This window comes from Rhea americana, unplaced genomic scaffold (genome assembly GCF_003343005.1).
Source record: "Rhea americana isolate MKP2758 unplaced genomic scaffold, rheAme1 scaffold_38, whole genome shotgun sequence".
In the NCBI taxonomy this organism is placed as follows: domain Eukaryota; kingdom Metazoa; phylum Chordata; class Aves; order Rheiformes; family Rheidae; genus Rhea; species Rhea americana.
This window is the reverse complement of record NW_028186512.1, coordinates 2,607,338-2,626,421: the sequence shown is the minus strand read 5'-3', so window position 1 is coordinate 2,626,421 and position 19,084 is coordinate 2,607,338. Positions and strand designations below refer to the sequence as shown.

The following is a 19,084-nucleotide window of genomic DNA, read 5'->3' as shown; positions in this document are numbered from 1 at the left end:
CAGCCTTAACGAACATTTTCTACAAGCCCATCATCCTTCCCTCTCTACCTTCCTCTCCAGGGCTCTATATCCAGAAAATAAACTGATAGTCTAGAAACCAATTTCTAGTTCACTGTCCACACTTGAGATTTCTCAGGTGCTGCTGAACAATCTGTCTTGGCTGCGCAAAAGCAACCATTTTTTCCTTCAAAGTAAAAAGTCTGACACCTCAAAAACAAGGCTCCAAGGTAATTTGCCAGCCTTTTTTGACTCAGACTTTCTGCTGTAAATATAGAAGTTCAAAACCTACATGATTTGTCCTCAGTTTAGTTTCAGAGACAGTTGATGATTTTTTTTTAATGATCTGCTTTCAGCATGCTTCTGAAAGGACACACTGATGCCACGGCAGAATGCCCCAGCTGGGTTCTGCTGCTGCTGGCTGTGGACTGACCAAACACTTAGGAAGCAGGCCTCCTGAGAAGACAGCAATATGCCTGGGTTTTTATTTATTTCATATATTTACTTATGCACCAGAAGGAACATCCACATAAGAAATCATTCTGATATAAAACATACACGAGATTTACTGTTTTTGCCTAAACCTGGATACTTAGTTCTGCTACTAACCGAGGTATTCAAAACCTTAAGAAAAATTGGCCTCTGTTTACATATGTTTGATGCATGCCCTGCAGAGTCCACCCGTAGCCTTGATAGCCTCCACAGCTGGAGTCAAAAGAAAGCAGAAGTTTAAATTGTTTAGACTTAATGAACCTAAGAAGGAAAAGATCAACCTAGCATCCAGGAAAAGAGGCCGTGGTAGGGCATAGGGACATGCGGCAGCCCACACAGAGCCAGGGAAGTACAGAGCTTAAGAGCTGAGTGGATTAGGACCCAAGAGAGCAGTCTTGTCTAGCCTGGGGAGACATGATCAKATCTGAGACCTTGGGCCAGCATGTTGTAATTGCTGCAGGCAGAGACTGGCCATTCTGGTAGCATCATGTCACTGATCAGATCCACTCTGCACAGTGAGTTTCCTCACACAGAGGTTTCTCCATCATCTGCCTAATCTACTACTTGGAAGGATCAGATATTAAAAATAAATAAATGAATACATGTTTGTAAGAAAAAGACGAAACCCAAACAGTATTTTCTATCAACTTTGGGTCAGATAGAAGAGGTAAAAATCCACTAATTTTACTTGATAATTGAACTAGTGCTGTCCCTCCTGTTCTTCCCCCTACCTCTAACTCACATATGAATGCGTCACCCTCACAGATTTTATTCCAAGTATGAATGTTTCAAACCCCATCAGGCCTTCTGTATTTGGTTACTCAATATTGGTATGACACACAGAGGCACCGTAACATGGTTAAACCATCCCTGACAACATCCTCAATCTAGTCAGCTGGTTGGTTTCATCTGGTAGCCTTGGCTGGAGCCAAGACAAACAGGATCCCTTTAGGATGATGGAACACATGTTTCACACAAAACAAAACTGATACATTCACCAAGTCCTTTTCATTCCCTTGATTTCTCCCTATCCCCATATTCTTTTTCTTCTTAAGTGGAGAAAAAGTGGCTTTGCTGCTTGTAGCTCTTAAAAAAAAAGAAAAACAAAATAAAACAAAACAAACAAACAAAAAAMCCCCACAAAGCTAGGAGATAAGGAGATAAAAGCCACTTGGATACATTCCAGGAACAATTTATATGAAGTGCTTTCAGTCTTTTCTTATGGCATTTCTTGACGTTTAAGAGAAATGTATAAACATTGATAAGAATCTATACCATCTACAATCCACCAGATGCATTTCAGACTTTGGAAATTTTCGTACTGAATTCTCAATTGAAAATGAGCTGGAAAGATTATCATACAATGCCATTTTTTTGTCCCGTTAAGCAAATTTGTTCTTTTTCTTTAAAGCTTCCATTAGCTTCTTATTATAAAGCCACAGAACATTGCCTCTCCATTGAAAAGCACAAAAATAGTATGCTATGCATTGAAAGYGAACACAGAATGGCAAAAGAACGCATCAGGTAACACTATCAGTCAAAGCTCAGGTAACCCCACAAACAAATGTGTTCTTCAGATGTCTGACAGCCAGAGCTCTGCACTCAGCTGCCAAATTTAGGTGCAGAGTGAAGCTGACCTTTGCTGCTCTCTCTCCTTTTAAAATACTATTTCTATTTCTGTTCCTGCTCCACAGTTTAATTCCCTGTCCTGCAAATGGACAAGCATACAACCCTGACCGAGACAAGAGTTCAACAGTACCAATGACTTTCTCTCCTTCACAATTAGCTAGCAATCAAATTACCCTAACTAAATTTACATATTTGATCATTCCTGTTGTCCTTTCTCTTCCCAATTGCATCCTTTTCATCTGACAGAATTCCCTTGCCAGATACGAATCCCATCATAGTCTCATTCCCAAAACAAACATGCGCAGAAGACTGAAGGAAGGGCTCTGTGACAATTTTACAAGAGCTAAATAACAAGAAACACAGTTAGGCAGCGCCATGAGCAACAGCCACACAGTAAGTCACAGGCATACAACTCAGCTGTGCTTGATCCTGTGCTGCAGGAAGGACTGAAATTAAGGTCATGCCTATATCTATCTCACTGTACATACAGTCAAATGATAACATCTTGAAGATTATTTTACCTTCTCTGCTATAGACAATTCATTTGTGCAGCAAGGAGATACCCCTTATTTCTTTAGTTAGCTATCTCCCATGCTCACAGTGCAGCTAAAGCTTTTAAAAATCAAGGACTGGTATACTGAAAGGTATCTAGGTTCAAATATTTAAAATCTTGATAGCTTTGATTTTTTTCCATTTTTGCATTTCTCCTTGAGTAAATGGGTTAGGTTAAATAAACTGCAGTGTATCAAAATTCAAAGTTAGTATATGAGAGTCATTTGCTTCAGTCTAGACTTTTATGAAAGTACACAGACACCTAATACCTTACAAAAATCAGTGGAAGTTAAAGATTCAAGTAACTTTTAAATATCTAGACCTTGGTCTGCAAATCATGATCTACTCTTCATTTAAAACTAGCCTAGGTAAAGCTTCAGAATTACAGTGCAGCAGCAGACACTGCTCCTCTGGCAGATGATTAATTAAATACCCAATAGGCTTTTTTTTTCTGCTGTTAACTTTATAATAAGGAAGCAGTTTAACAAAACACAAGAAAATTATTGCATCCACAGATGTACTACCACCGTTTCTTTACAGAGCAGTATTCCTTTTAACTCGATCGTCCACAGAATCCTCATGGACTTGATCATATTCACACCAAGGGAGAAAATTTTCCATACCAGACCTGACAAATGGAGTATTGGGTAGGTTCATTCCAGGAGGAAGCAATGTTTTCCACAGGTTTTAGGATCTCTGGCATTCACAAGTATGAGGAATTGCAAAACAGTGACACTTGATTAAAAAACAAAGCAAAATAGAACAGAGCAATACTGATGCTAGGTAGAAGCTCAGGCACCAGCACTTAGCCCTAAAGGCCTGACAATGCAACCTAACATAAGCACGGCATTAGAGTGGCTTTGAAATTTACCCTTAGACAAAACATTTATCCATCCTAGGACAGCCACTGCCAAGTTTTAGGACGAGATTATTCATGCTACTTCCATCAAAAGTTGGAACCACCCCAATGTAACACCTTTAACAGACAAATGAAAATGGAATAGGTGAAAAAAAGGAAAAATTGTCTTTCCAAAACAAACAAACCTCTACAACCACTATGACTTCACTGCTCCCACAACATCTTAAAATAGAGTCTAATTTATACATTCTCAGCTCATGGAAAACAATCCAGAAACTGGCATGTTGAGATAGAGAGAATGAAAACAYACAATACCTTGCTAAGATTTTCAGAACATGCATAAGAAGTTACCAATGCCAAGACAAATACAGCTCTTTTTGCAAAAGAAAAAGAGGATGAAATAGAACATAACAAACTAGTAGACTTCACACGTGTATTACAAATAGAGATACTGGGAAATTTTTCACTTTTTACTAGAACTACAATTCAAGTTATCTTAAAACCAAGAAGATCTATTACAATAATAACAACAACAACTATTGGCACTTGTTTAACATTTCTTAATTCTAGACTTCCAAAGCACTTTACAAGATATGTAAAAATAGTACTTATTTTACAAACCAAGATAATCAAACTCTCAGAAATGCACCCGYCCAAGTTGCTGTCGATTCACAAACCTGCCATATATGCACACCAATATTTATGATGAAATCTAGTAATAATAATACATCACTGCTGAAAATACATCTGACAAAGCAGGCTTTCAAATTCTAGTCCTAAATGTTTTCCTAAGACTTCACCTGCCTCTCAGTTTCAGAACCAAGTCTAAAACTCAAAAGGGACAAGAAGGGACCCTGCAACTGCTGCCAGGTCCCCACTGCAAGGCAGATGTTGTCAAGGTACCACAAGCTGTCCTGATCACTCAGTGCACTCTCTGACCTGACAAGCATGAAGAGACTTCACCATACACCATCCCTTCATGCCCAGGAACTGGATCAGGGAGGAGCTGCAGTGCATTTCAATAATTTCCCTGATTTCAGCAAGGAGGACTAGGACTACCAGGCACGCTGCAGAGTGCACCTCCATACCTGCAACAATTGAGTCTCTATTACTACTGTCTGATTGAGTAGAATTACATTAGATGAATGCTGGAGGTACCTTCCAAACTAAATTATTCCATGAACCACCAGAACTACATCAAGGCTGTTGCAGTTTTATTTAGCAGAATGTTGACAACTTCCAAGCAAGCAAGTGCTACAGCCTCTTAGGGCATCCTGGGTACCACTTGCTCTAGTGCCACACAACTGCCCAGTGAGGAAATTTTTCTTGATATCTAATTTGAACCTTCCAAAGCCACAAGTTGTAGCTGTTATCCCTTGTTTTACCACCTGCCAATAAGGAGGAGAGTTAGACTTGGTTGTTTTTGTAAGGTCCCTTCAACTAGTTGCAGGCTGTGATTAAATCAGCCTTTAGTTTCCCCTTCACCAGACAATGCAAGTCCAGCTCTTTTAATGCCTCCTTGCAAGYCTTAAGTCCTTCAACTGTGAGGCCCTTAACAATATTGGCAGTTCTCCTCTAGACTCTCTGCACTTTCTCCACACCCCTTTGGAACTGGAGAACCCCCAAACTGGCACAATATTCTACACGCAGCCTCACTGGCTCAAAGGAGAGGGGGATAATAACTTACCTTGCTCTCCCGAGCGTGTTCCTCTAACGCAGCACAGCATGCTTTTGCCTCGTTTGAGATGAAAGTCAAAATCAAATGCACAACATCAATAAAAAAAATACAACTTACGTTGTCAATATTGCTTTTGCTGATACAATACCTGTCCAATGACTTTCCATTGTTGAAGTCAAATGAATCATTTTTGAGCAATTTATTCTTCTCTTTACCATTTGATTTAAAAATACATCCTATAGCTAAAATTCAAAGTTACTCATATTTGCTGAAATGCCCATTAGCTTTGCAAATCAACTTTGTGAATTAGCTTGGAAAAGAGTCTTCCCTGTACGTCTCAAAAATTGGACTTGTGTACTAGTTTTCACAATCAAGTAGACAGGGGTAACCAGTGGGTCAACTTGTACTGACTTAAAAGCCTTCAGTACGGAGAATCAGGCATTTTGTTATGCTAATTGCTCTGATTTGCTAGAAATAAACATGCCCTAAAAGAGCTTAAATAAAACCTTACAGGTAGGGAACAGCTGGCAAGCCCTGAAGGTTCTGCTACAGAGACACGACAAGTAACATCTGATGTTCCCTAGGCTGCTGTGCTTGTTATTTTGCTAGTATTTTTTCAAACTGCTGTTTTATATAAGACAATGTTGATTAAACCTGAATCAATGCAACAGGATTCTTCATTAAAAAGAAAAAAACACTATTAAACGGTGGATATTTTTTTAAAACGGAAACTCCAAATTCCCATGCCATAGAATTTTGCAGCTGAAGGTTCAGTTTGACAGGAATGCAAACCAACAAGATAAAGGAACAAACTAAAGCAACAGCCTAGTTCAAACTTGCCATAAGCATCTGCTGCTCCTTCTGTTTAAATGATAGCAGTATAGTGCTTATTTGAAAGATACTATTTGCAGAACAGCCCTATCCTTAAATATTCACAAAACAGAAATCAAAACAAATTTGATAAAAAGGCTACACGTGCAGTGAATTGTTACTTGTGCAACATATTCCAATCTGTGCAAGTCTCCCAATTCAAGAAATAGCTAGTCCAGCACTTTCACAGCAAGCTGTACCTTCACAAAGAGCCTGGCTCCAGCTCACCTGTCTTATCAAGCTGACTCTCCAAAGGCAAGGGGGGCTGCAAGAGGTCCTTCTGCACATACTGCATGTCCACAATCCCTGATGGTTTGAAAAGTCTACCTGCTCACTTTCCATAGCTTTGTGGCCTCTCCCAGATGGCTGAACAACATCAAGGAATAGCAGTAAAGCTAAAGATCATGGGGGGTTGTTCAAACTCTTCACTGAAAATTTACTAACACTCTTCCACCACCAAACACCAAAGGAAACACATTTGAACCACAAAGATTATAATTTCTTATTATTCCAAACRATCTCTCAAATTAATGTTTTCCATTAGATGTCAAGATTAGCCTGACAAAGAAAAAAGGAAGAAAAACAATTACAACATCTGAACTAACTTACAGGTACAGTATATTACCTATTAAACTTGAAGCTAGGTTTTGTTAGAAAGTGCTTGCTTTTCTGTGATTTTTTAAATATCTATATTAAAAAAAAAAAATCAGACCATGCAGACCTTGATACTTCCCAATGCGAATTTCTCCTAGTATTTTTTCAAATTTTTCCTGCTCTTCCTTTGAGACATTAATGATATCATGAAACACGACAAGTCCAATCAACAAAAAGGAGTCAATTACTAGTGAAATTCTTTTGGGGTTATACTTATATACAGTTATCACGGAAAAGCTTATTAAATTGAATGAATATACCATGGCCTGATATAAATATCATGTAGTATAACATTGCTAGGATAAAGTCTCAAAATCTAGGAAAAGAAATCTGGAACCTGACAYATTGCAAGAATAAATCTAGGTAGCCAAGAGATTTTTCAATACTGTAATTAAAACAAAGCTTCACTCTAATCATTCACTTTTTTTGGTTGGAAAAAAAAAATCGGCTAGTCATGAACTTTAATCTGTTGATGGGACTTGCCAAGCATCTCTTTGGCTCCCACCAAGACTAAATCTTACTTCTGGCCAGATGCTTTCTCACTTACTTTTCTGGGCTCCCACAGAAGCACCTGCTGCTGCTGAGAGCTCTTCCAATGCTTTATTTAGAGATCAACAGAATAAATAAATAAACTCCCTAAATTTTCACTCCTCCCTCTGTTATGAAGGCTCTCTATGCAGGGAAGAACACTCAACTGCTCCCCTACAATCTAGGTATGGAGACTGTTATGAGGGCCTGACAACAGGTATCTCCAAAGCCAGCAGTCTATCTCCTATGAGCATGTCAGTCCCACGGAGCTACTGGAAAGACATACACAGGAAGACTAGTTTTGCCCCTTCCCTCCTTCCCCCTAGGACCAGCTAAGAATGCAGTAACAAACTTTTTCCTCACAAAGCAACAATAAACTGAAATAGCCCCAACATAATCCGTTAAAGCTGGAAAGACTCCTTGACTGTTAAGAATAATAGCTTACCAGCCATGGATTCCTGATTGTTGTTTTTATTTCTGTTAATTCACACTGCTGACGACAACCAAGTACACAGCTACCAAAGGCTTACGTGAGGTAACTCTGATACCAGCTGTCCAGCCACGCAAGTACAGCGCTTCTTGTTAGCAACCTTTTAAAACTGGCATTGTCATTTAGTTCCTCTGGAAATCTGTGCTTTTGTGAGCAGGCTGGTTTTGGTACGAGCTCATTTAAAGTCTTCTCGGATAGTTCTTCACCACGTTGTGCCCGAACACATAATGTGCAGTTATTGGAACGGGAATAGCATTGAGAAGTTCTGGCCCTTATCTGATGTTAGAATCATACATTTTTTTTTTATTTTTTATTTTGTTATAAAGGGAGGCTACAGTAGATCTTGTCCATCTGGCTTTAGCTAAACATCAGATACAGTGTCGAAGAAAATAAATTAAGAGGCACAAAACAGGAAATTAGCATAAATATTTTGAAGTGGATAAATACTTGATTAAAAAAAACACAAAAAACAGTTGTGCTGAAAGAAAAACTGTCATATCAGTAGGTAGTTATAAGCGGACTTGGTCAAGAATGGGCTTGGAACCAATTTTATAGATTTTACTTCATGACCTTGGCACAAGGGTTGCTGATAACCTAAAACCAGGAGGCATTGCTGGGGAATTGGAATATTACAAGAAGACATGTGTGACCTGAGGATTGAAGTACAAGAAAATCAAAAGAATTGAACAGTACAAAGGTCATGCATTTGCTACTGATAACAAGTATATCTGCAATACTTGGGGAATTGATCCATGAAAAAAAAAAAAAGAAAGGAGGAAAAGATATGTGTCACTATCAAAACGCAAAATGACTACATCTCACAAATACGATATAGCTGAAATAAAGGCAAATGCGAGTCAGACAAGATTTCTAGGAAACATTAGGACATACTAATGTCATAGTTCATGGCACCAGGGTAAGATCTTATGTAAAAAAAACTCAGTATCCAGAACAGATTTTACATACCTCTGGCTATGCATTCATTTTTGCACAAGAACAGAAAGCACTATATGCTTCTGAAAGATAATACATGCCAAAACGTATTAGTAGCAAGAATATTCCAACACAAAATGAATGTTTAGACTCTAGTATTAGCATCTAAATGGAAATATTTATTTTAAAATTCAGTCTTCACTGAAATCTATCCTTCATCTTACAAGACTAAGTTTATAAAATTGACCACAGTTCACTTGGTGCATCATGCAGTTAAAAAGTTTGAGAATTAGCTTTATCTTTTCCATAAAAAAGAACTGGTAAGAATATAGAAAACTGGTTTAGGTGTATTTAAAATATGTTATTTCAATTTCTTTTAAGTAACTTTGTGGAACATTTAATAGGAATTTAAAATCCTGTAGGGATGGCCCCTTGCACAGTCGATATGAGAGTAAATTGCCTGGCTTCACTATCTCCTCAAATTTGTGCGGTTACATTATGCCTAGTTTCAGCTAAGACAGTAATAGACAGCTTGCTTGTATATTTGTATAAACCATGGTGGCTGCTTTAGATGCTTCCATAAAATACAGGTGTAAGAACTTCACCTGCTAATCTGCAAAGACTATTTCTCTTAAATGGGTGTTTTGTTTACCGCTAAATACCAGACCAGTTGTTAGCAAGTTTTGTTGACTACCTGGATTAAAAAAGGGTTCTACTTAGACAAGCCCAAGAGACATTAGCCTTCCTAGTTTGATATAATAATTAATAATGCTTCAGAGGGAGTCTTCAAAACTTGATGTCTTGATTAGGTATCAAGTTTGTGAATTGCGAGGGAGATCTGAATCCAAGTGGAATATAGTGGAGAAAATTGTTATAAAAAGACATTATTGTTTCCAGATAAGGTCCCATGCCACTAAAGTAGCACRCCTGGTAATTTTTCAGCTTAATGAAAAAAAGAGAGAATCTTGYGCAGTTAAGGTAAAATGTAAGTAGCCCTATGTGCGATCCTCCATTATTTCTGTACTCCTGCCTCTAGAATGACAACTAGCAACTGTTCTGTTAATATTCCATTATAGTAAAATATGTTCATTCTTCTAAYTTTTGCTAGCTTTTAGAGGGATCTCTGAGTGGCTGACAAGTGTCTGGCATTCTCAAGGGATTGGTGATTCACAAGTGAATCTCTCTTACAGTATCTACCAGCCCAAAATAAGATCCCTGAGCTGAAAAGGCCTTTCACTAAATGACATAAGCTCAGTTAAGAGCTAATAACAAAGCATATCTATTTGGGAAAAGAGATTTCTCGGTAAAAAGTATAAGCTAGTGTAACCTTCACATGAATGAAGACAGTAAGGTATATGCCTAAATCTTAAGAGGCTCCCATGAGGCTGCAAAAATTGGCAATGTATATTGCTTAGAAGATAATAAAGTATATATGTTTTTGTTATTATCCAGGTCAGAAATGCAGAAAGCAAAATGCTATTATGTCAGAAATCYGTATGCAGTGCAGGTTTTTCATAATTAGTAGTACATAGAAGAAAGCACACATAACAAGGCAAGGATGTAATCCATTCAGTCTTTACCAGGCGTATATAGAGTCTGGAAGGACTTGACTTAAACCCAACTATAAAATATACCAACTCTAATGAGCGCACTTGACTGAAGATTTGCCACAGACGTTAGAACATCCAGGCATACTCGTTCCTTTCTATTTTTTTGCTCCTTSAAGTATCAGAAAAAAGGAGAAGGTTTGTTCTTATTTTTCTTTGTTCTGAAGGAACAACTTAGTAGTTTAAATTCTAAATCACTAAAAATAAAGTGTAGAATTATTTAATTTGGGGAGTCAAGAGCAATCTCAGAAGATTCTACCAGATAAACTAAACATCTAACGAACAAAGATTCTTGACCTCAGATTTTACTCTTGCATTTGTCCTACATTTAACGGTATCAATGTTTTCTCCCTTTACGCTGTCTCAGATGGTAATTCAGAAAAGCATGAGTTGAGAACAGTATATAAAGTAAGGTTAGTATAACCCCACCCACTGGCCAATTCAGGAATACCAGCTGCAACAATATTGAATTTGTGAGCAAATCCTAAATAATTCTTTACCTTTAATCTTCTGATTAACCAAAAAGACCCCTATCAGTAAAAACTGCTCAATCACTAAGAGATCAGAAGAAAAATGTTTTACTAATGCATTTTTTACTACAACCTTTAAACACAGAGAGTTTCCAACCAAAGTGACTGCAGACTTTACTAAGATTTTATATATGCCAGATTTCACCCATATGAACAGACATACAAGGTACTAATATTCTAACATAATAAATCCAGTAATAAAACTAAACACAGCCAGCTCATGGTGAACTTAAGCCACAGTCAGGAACCCTAGCATCTCTCAAGCACTTGAGAAATCACTAAGTTACAAAGCTCTTTCTTTATGGAAATATTTATATAAATTTATGCGCACTAAGGAAAACAGAGTCACTAGGTTAACTTTCATTAGACCATTAASTTCTGTTTCTAGAACACCCAACTTGAAACATCTATCAGTAGCAATAGTGCACTATGTCAACAACAAAATGTTTAGTATTTGGGATTCTGTGAAAAATTGGGAAACTTCTGCTCTGATCAGTTTTTGTACATGGGATGCACTTTTTGGACCATCAACATGGGTGCCTACAAATCAAAGATTCAAAATTAAAATGAGGAGGCATGCTAGAATTTATGGGGTGGGTGGAATCTATTCAGTTGAAGTCTAGTAGGTAAAATATTGAGTTCAAATTCAATTTTTGATGTTATCCAATCAAGCCAAATAATTCCAGACAGATTTGGCAGGGATCTGAAAAGTTGCTGAACTTTTAAGCACTTCCACTGGCACCTTTTGTGTGACTTTGGCATATTTCAAACCAAAAAATAAGTGTGGTATAGTTTTAGAGAAGACTTCAAAGCTAGCTGATCCACCTGGGGTAGGGAAGTACCACTCCTAGTCTCTCAGATTAACTTTCTCTTCTTCTTACTAAAAACTGAAGTGCATTAGAGGTTCAAAGCTTTCCCATCATTCACTTAAACCTGTTCCCAGCACGGAGAATTCAACCCCTTCACTTTTCCTCTAGTTAAACCTTCCTTCCTCAATTCTGACAGTTAGAYAAAGTGTAAATAGCAGAACATACATTTTCCTTTGACTCCCTCCAACTTTAACAGTACATATGTGTCTGCACATGCATGCATAGTGTCCAACTGTCTGACAGAAGGATGTATTACTAAGATAACATAGGCAAGTTCAAGTGGTCTCCCTATCTGCAGAAAGCTAGCTCGGTTTATATTATTGTCTTAACAGTGTATCTTGCAATTCTGAGTATAAGACATTATGAGAAAAAAACAGAAAGCTTTAAGAGCCTGTAATTTATAAAGCTGTATCTGTATAGTTCAATACAGGCACATATTTTTATGACGTTAATGAAGTAACACAGATGTGGATAAAGTTTAGCTCAGCTGGTTAGAGCGTGGTGCTAATAATGCCCAGGTCACTGGTTCRATCCCTGTATGGGCCACTTGCYTGAGGGTTGGACAAGATGATCTCCAGAGGTCCCTTCCAACCTTATTGATTCTATGTTTTGCTATATTTTAGAACTGGCAATGTCTAAAAGCTTTAAGCCATCAGTCCTTTTGACTTATCCAATAGTCATTAATTTGAAGACCACTGAAATCTGTGCACAGCACAGACAATTAGATGCTAAGGTAACACACCAAATTGAGATGTCTGACATATACGAACCTGGGGAGATGGATATTTTCATTTGTTCCTTCACTTGCCAATAAAGCCAAACATTTATCCTATAAAGTAATTCTACTAGCAGACAAGAAAAAAAATTAAGTTGTTGAATATTTTTAAATTAATTAAGTACCTGATAGCTTCATGAGGAGCTCAGAYGCTGCCTTGACTGACATGTCCTGCCTCATCACATTTGCCTGCACTTCTTGTGGCTTGAGTTTCTCCTCGGGGATGCTTGGGGCTGAGGCTTCGGATCCTTGGCTGAACATATAGGTGGACTGAGACAAGGTTGAACTCGCAGCTTCTTCATCCTTAGGCTCATCTTTCACTTTAAATTTAGGAGTCAATGGCTCTTTCTGATTTGCAGCTGTCAAGGGAAGGAAAAAAAAGCTAGATTTAATGAGGTGTGTAATGCAGAATCATAGAGCAGCTAGTAGCAGGAAGACACTACAACCTGAGAAATGCTAGAGCAAGTGTTGGAAGCAAGACAATTAAACAGTATTCAAAAATGCMTCACAAGGTATACAAACACCAGTATCTTTTGTACAAAGAGACAGTTTTGAAACACAAAAACTGCATGTACCAGAGCTTGAGGAAATACCCTTTTCTTTCTTCTTTTGCCCCTACTCCTACTACAGACATTCACCACTCATTCGTTTGTACATCTTCTGTAGGCATGATGCAAGTTTAAAATACCTTTTTACATAAAGGCCAATTTGGAAAAGCCCATGGGTATTACCTATTGAGTTCTTAAAAAGAACAAGGAAAAGAGACGAGAGATGAAGAATGAAAGATAGGGGACCTAAGAGGGGAGAAAGGGGAAATAAAGAGATCAGCAAATTCCTAGATCCTAAAAGCTGGTATTGGTTATCTGAAGGAAGCAAATAAGGGTATTTTCAGAAGACAACTCTGCACTGAAAGATTGTATTAAAGCATTTTTTCAGGTTTTATATCACTAAAAAAGAAAGATAGCCTTTCAAATACTTTCAAATAAGCAGCTGCACAGCCTCAGTGAACTATACAGAGAACTTGGGACTGCTTAAAAGCTACACACTGAACTCTACTGTTGTTGAATAGTCTTTCAAATACCACTGGACAGTGCTAGATCCCTTGCACTAGCTTTGGTAAAAGGGATAAAACCAAGAATACATGTTAAGCAATACTTTCAAACTGAAGCAATATAGATTGACAAGCATCTGCCTGCATGCATGCCTAATAGGAAGGTATAGGAGTTGTACTATTTTTCATCAGTTTTTATTTTAATTCTTTATTTTTGACTATTGAGAGATATTTACTCCCGTCACCTGTTAGCGGCTTTTTCTTGTTCAAACATTCAGTTTAAATTCACACACACAGCAATGACTCCCACAGTGCCCCAAACTTTGAWGAGGCTCTATCATTCTCACCCTTTTAAACCTTTCCCTCCACTAGTATGAAAGGGAAAGCATTGTCCCTATTTTCTTCTCTTTACAAGCTCTCCCATCATTTACTTCACTGCCCTTCTCTTCTCTCATCCCACATATTTTCCACCTTCCGCATCACATTCCTCTGTCTACCCTCATGACTCTTGTAGACGAGCTCTACAGTTCTCATTCAGAGACCTACTAGGTCTCATGCGAGAGAGATGCACCCCACAACTCCATTTTCTGACTCTAGTAGGGCATTAGGGGCCAATACGCATTGCCTGCTGCAGAGAGTCAGCTGTTCTACAACACGGTCATGTGAACAGTAGAAGCTGAGGAGCTGGCATAGACCTTTGTCTTTTGCACCTCTGCTACAGGGGCAGTAAAATCCAGCTGAAGGGGCAGGGCACTAGCATTTCACCCTAGTGAAATCTAGCAAAGCTCACCTGCTTAAGCCTTTGGTCTACTTCTTCCTCCACTTAACGGTTGCTTCAGCATCACTATGTTTGCTCCCTGACTCTCTAGTCAGCCCAATTTACACCTTCCTATCTACTCTCTGATTCCTCATGTTCCTGGCTTATTTCAACCTCCGACTCCTAGAGTCTCTGGTAGAGAGAAAGAGATTTCTCTCTTATGCAGGTGTTCCTATGCACTAATAGCACTATTAAGAATTCTTTTTTTCCTTTTAAAAAAGAAAAAGCAGCAGCAGCGGCATTAAACTTCAGAACATGCTTTACTTCACCAAAATACTGGTCAAGGCTCACAAAGTAATCTTAACTCTACCAAGGTACTTAAAAGAAAAATCTGTCCATCAGCTTTAGCTTGGTCTACATCTTCTGCTTAGTTTACTCTGTTCTGTGGTCTGACGTAGGGCAATGAATGGTCACCACAAAAAAGAAAGAAAAAAAACCTATCCACAACCTTTGCCACATTGCCTTCTGCATTCTTTTCGTTTTAAAATAAGCCACTCCAGCTACTGCAGATATGAAAAATACCCCAAAACCAGGAGCACAGCTCAACCAGTAGGGAGCATTCTGTCTGAATTTCCAGAGAACCTGGAGAAAAAAAAATTGAGTGCATTCACGTCAAGAAAGCATTAAAGCGCTATTATCCGATGAAATAAAGGGAACCAGAGTCTGAGTGAAGAACGAAGGAAGACAGTCATTAACCTGGGAAGGCAGCTATGTTTCTGCCCATGAAATCAGCCAGGTAGAGGAAGCACTATCGACCAGGTCAGCAGACAATTTTACCATTTAGGAATACAGAGATGATATTAAACTGTCTTAGATCATTGTAACTTTGCATCCCTTTGCCATGCTTCATCAAAAGCCAGGTTAAAACCAATGTCAAAACATCTACACAAAAGTAGAATCACTGTAACTGAATTCATATAATATCACAGCCTTAAACTGGGAATGTTTTGCAGAGTCATGCTTTGTAGCGAGAGATGCCTTTTTCTGCTGCTACAAAAATGAGGAGTGGCATAAGGATCAAAAGTGGTTCTTCTGGAAAAGATTAGCACTTTATTACCCCCTTTTATCAGAGAACCAAAACATAGAGGCCARTTTGACCCTAAGAATGAGAAGCTGCCAAACAGCCCCTCTATGCTCTTCCTTAGGCAGAACCCACGGGTGTACTTAAACTCTGTGACAGGAAACAAAGTTCTAACAGCCCAGAGCACCAACAGATCAAGGCAGGTCATCCTGATGTTCAGAGTTTAAGAAGTTTCATCTCAGTGATGCACACAGAACGACTTTGGAAGGGCACCAGATTTCTCTCCCTGCCCATCTCTCATTGCTACCCCACAGGTTAGCTCTCCCACTATGCCACCATATGCTGCTATAAGCCGTCACTCCTCCACTATTCTGAACTACCGCCCAGTGTAACAAGCTGAAACCACAGTAACATTTCTAGGAGCACAATGTTAGCAGTAGTCTAAAAGAGCTCTTACTGAGATCTACAGTCTCAGTTTATCCCCATGTAGCCATAGGACATCACCTATAAGAAATGGAGAATGTAGTCAGGGTCTCACAATCCAAAGAAAGTCTTGAAGATGTGCATTTGACTAAGTCATGTGAGGGAAAAAGCAAGTCAAACTAATGTTCTTATCTATATTGCCAGTGCTGCTTGCTCTACCTGCATTGTTTTGGACAACATACAGAATTAATAAACTTGGAAAGATGACTCTTGTCTAATTAACTGACAGTACATTCTTTGAATGGACCACACTTCTCAGAATCATATACTTTAATCATAGACGAATCACAAAAACTAGAACAGTTATTTATCTCTTGGAAAACAAAAACAAATAAAATCAGGCAGCCATTAGCTGGTTTCAAAACTATTGCTACAGCTAATGGGTCTTTTACTCTTTCTTTAAAGATGTTAAAGCAAATTCCAAATTAAATGAAGTCTATATAGAAGGACAGACAAGGAAAAGGGGAGGTTGCCCAACTTATCAGGTCCATACAGTAAAACTAGAGGCAAAAACTCCTTTGGCTCTACCTTGTCTTGGATCCACAGTTACTGGCAGTTGTATCAGGGAGAACAACAAACAGAGGTGAGAAACATCGCTGCAAATAAAGGAAATTAAAGTTGACTGAAACCAATTCAGAAAGAAAACCTGCAATTGAAAAATATTTAAAGAAATTAGAACTAGACAAGGATTAAAGAGATGGCACTAAAGTTTWGTTAAGTGTCTTTGAACTATAAAAGTATTACTTCCCAGAAAGAGTAACATCTCCTGTCTACATAAATAGATGCACATGCATATACTTAGTTTGTATTTAACTTATATTCATCCTGAATTGCAATGAGAACAGACTGACAGATGAGTTGCCTGCAGACTGAATCCAAAACAGACGGCAATATAATTTTGAAATAAGGGAATAAGTAAGGGGAAAAAAAAGAGAAAAAACAACCAATAGACAGCAGTCTCTCAAGCAGGGTTGATTAATTCTTCCCATTCTGTATATCCAACAAAAATTAGATCAAAGAAGATTCCAGATTGGTGATTTTTATCTTCCTGGAAAATGGGATCATTTGATCCATTTGGCAAAAGCAGAACATGAAAGTTGTARCACTTTCCTCAAACTGCCAAATGCCACAAGAAAAGCCTTGGGCATCTGCCACTAATCTGAAATGTTTTGATAGAAGCTGCTGACTGCATCAGTCCGCTTACTGAGTATTTCTAAATGCTCAAAATGTTTATAATTGAAAGAGGGGAAAATGGGCTGATTGCTTCAAGTCAAACTCAGTGTTGTAAGTTACAAGTATCAAAGAGCTGGTCACTGTTCCATCTGTTTGAGCTAAGCAAAAGAACACACAAAATAAAAAGAAACCATGACAAAAATGTTGCTGCAAAAGAGGAGGCCATGAGAAAAAGCATCTATGGAGTCTGGGTTGAAACTAGCTSTGATAAAGATCTCTAATGCCACATCACACTGCAACAACGTCAGGTTATTTTGTAAGTGATGTCCAAGCACAGCTACAAAGGGCAGGGAGAGCAGGCCACCCCTGGCTGAGGAAGAAGGGAGAACTGAGGATACCTTCGAAAACACACTGCAGATTGAACTGACCTCCTTGAGACCTTGCAGGAAAACCTCCCTTTCTGATTCTCCTCAGACCCACCATGGAAAGAGAACGATAGCATGACTTCTTCCTGAGGAAGAAAGGACAGTGTTTTATCCAGGATCCCACTGGAGTCAGAGCAACTGAATGATGCTGTTAGCTTTAAGGTCCAAGGAGGAAGTTGTGAACTGTGAAAGTCAGAAGGTGACAAAGACCTCTCACAGACCAGTTCCACAGCACTTGGAAGACATTCCTCTGATGTTAGGCATCATTCTCCCGAAGGCAGCTGTGGTCAATAAAAGGTAAGACTTGAGTCTTCTACTATTTTTGCTCTAAAAATTTAAAAGTGCAGGTGAATGTTGCCATTCTGCAAGGAAACAACAGCTTACACTTGTACCTCTTACAACTGCGTAAGAGGTACAAACACTGCATAAGAAGCCACTGGTGAGCAAACTGCTTTGCAAGAAAGATTTACTCAATTGGAATCTCATGGAGAACCTCCAGACCAAAATCCAATGATGCTGATAACTTATGTTCCACTTACTATACATAGAGGCTGCCTACATTTTAAGTGGCCCAAAAGGAGAAATAATATCCTTCTGGTAGGGCAACCTAGCTGGATTCTGATTTGTTTTTAGTGCTTTCTTCCCAGAAGTACTGATCTGTCCCAGAGCACCTCATGCTACTTCTCCTGGGAGTGCTAACTCAATTACCTTTTACTTTCAACACCCTCTACACAAATCCTCTGTTGTACGCCAAATAAACTAACCTACAGGTCTTCAAGGAAGAGGATGGGAACTAATGCCTAGTACTTAGGCACTAGGGCTCTAAGCATTAAAACATTTCTTTTTATAAAAGCAGTGGCCTGGCAGAATAGACAAATGTGAGAAGGATAAAGATGCCAAGACTTGCCACCTCTGGGCTTCCAAAGACCACTTAAAATGTGAGGTCTTTCAAATTATCTTGCCTAGGTATTGTTGAAAGCGTATAAATAGAGGTCCAGAAAAGGTCAGCTAATTATCCTGATCTTCTCTAAAGCTGCTTTGCATTTAAGGAGCTGTAGTCAAGGCAGAAGACACAGCACAGGAGAATGACCAGTCACAAGAAGAGACGCTGCACAGTCAGGACTATTTGCCTAAGGGCAGACCTACTGGGTCTTGCTTACTAGCCTTATAGGCAATATAGATACCAACAGACTGAAGCTTACCAACTTTCAGCTCAGAAATTTGAGTCTTGCCACTTGCCCCTCACCATTTTACCAAGCTCTAGTCCAGTGGAAGGGAGGAATTAGGCAAGTTACTAAAGCACCCGACAGATCACATGCCTCACACTCCCCAGTATGTGCTAAAACCATCTCCTCCTTTCCAAGTAAAAATCAAAATAACAGTAGAACAGGTAAGCTTCTCGGGGAGCAGGAGTAAAGAGGGGGAGGAAAGTGAAAGTGAAAAACACAAAGGAAAATTTGTTTCCGATAGGAAAGAACTGTTTGCAATGTGGAAATTTCTTCTCTCTACAAAGCAACACAAACAGAGGAGAGAAATGTATTTAAGAAAACAAGCAAAAAACARAACAAAGCAAAACAAAACAAAAATAACCAACAGCCAGAGATGACTGAACTAACAATGCCTTCAGTTCCCACTTTGGATAGATCTGGGC

General features: G+C 38.7%; 1 protein-coding gene across 1 annotated transcript in view; it reads right to left on the bottom strand.

The window, feature by feature from the left end:
- Nucleotides 1–19,084, bottom strand: part of ZNF827 (zinc finger protein 827) — a 91,236-nt gene that overhangs the window by 37,776 nt on the left and 34,376 nt on the right. Inside the window, exon 6 of the mRNA XM_085313149.1 lies at nt 12,589–12,822. Within this exon, the coding sequence (XP_085169275.1) occupies nt 12,589–12,822 (234 nt within the window). The remainder of the gene's footprint in view (nt 1–12,588; nt 12,823–19,084) is intronic.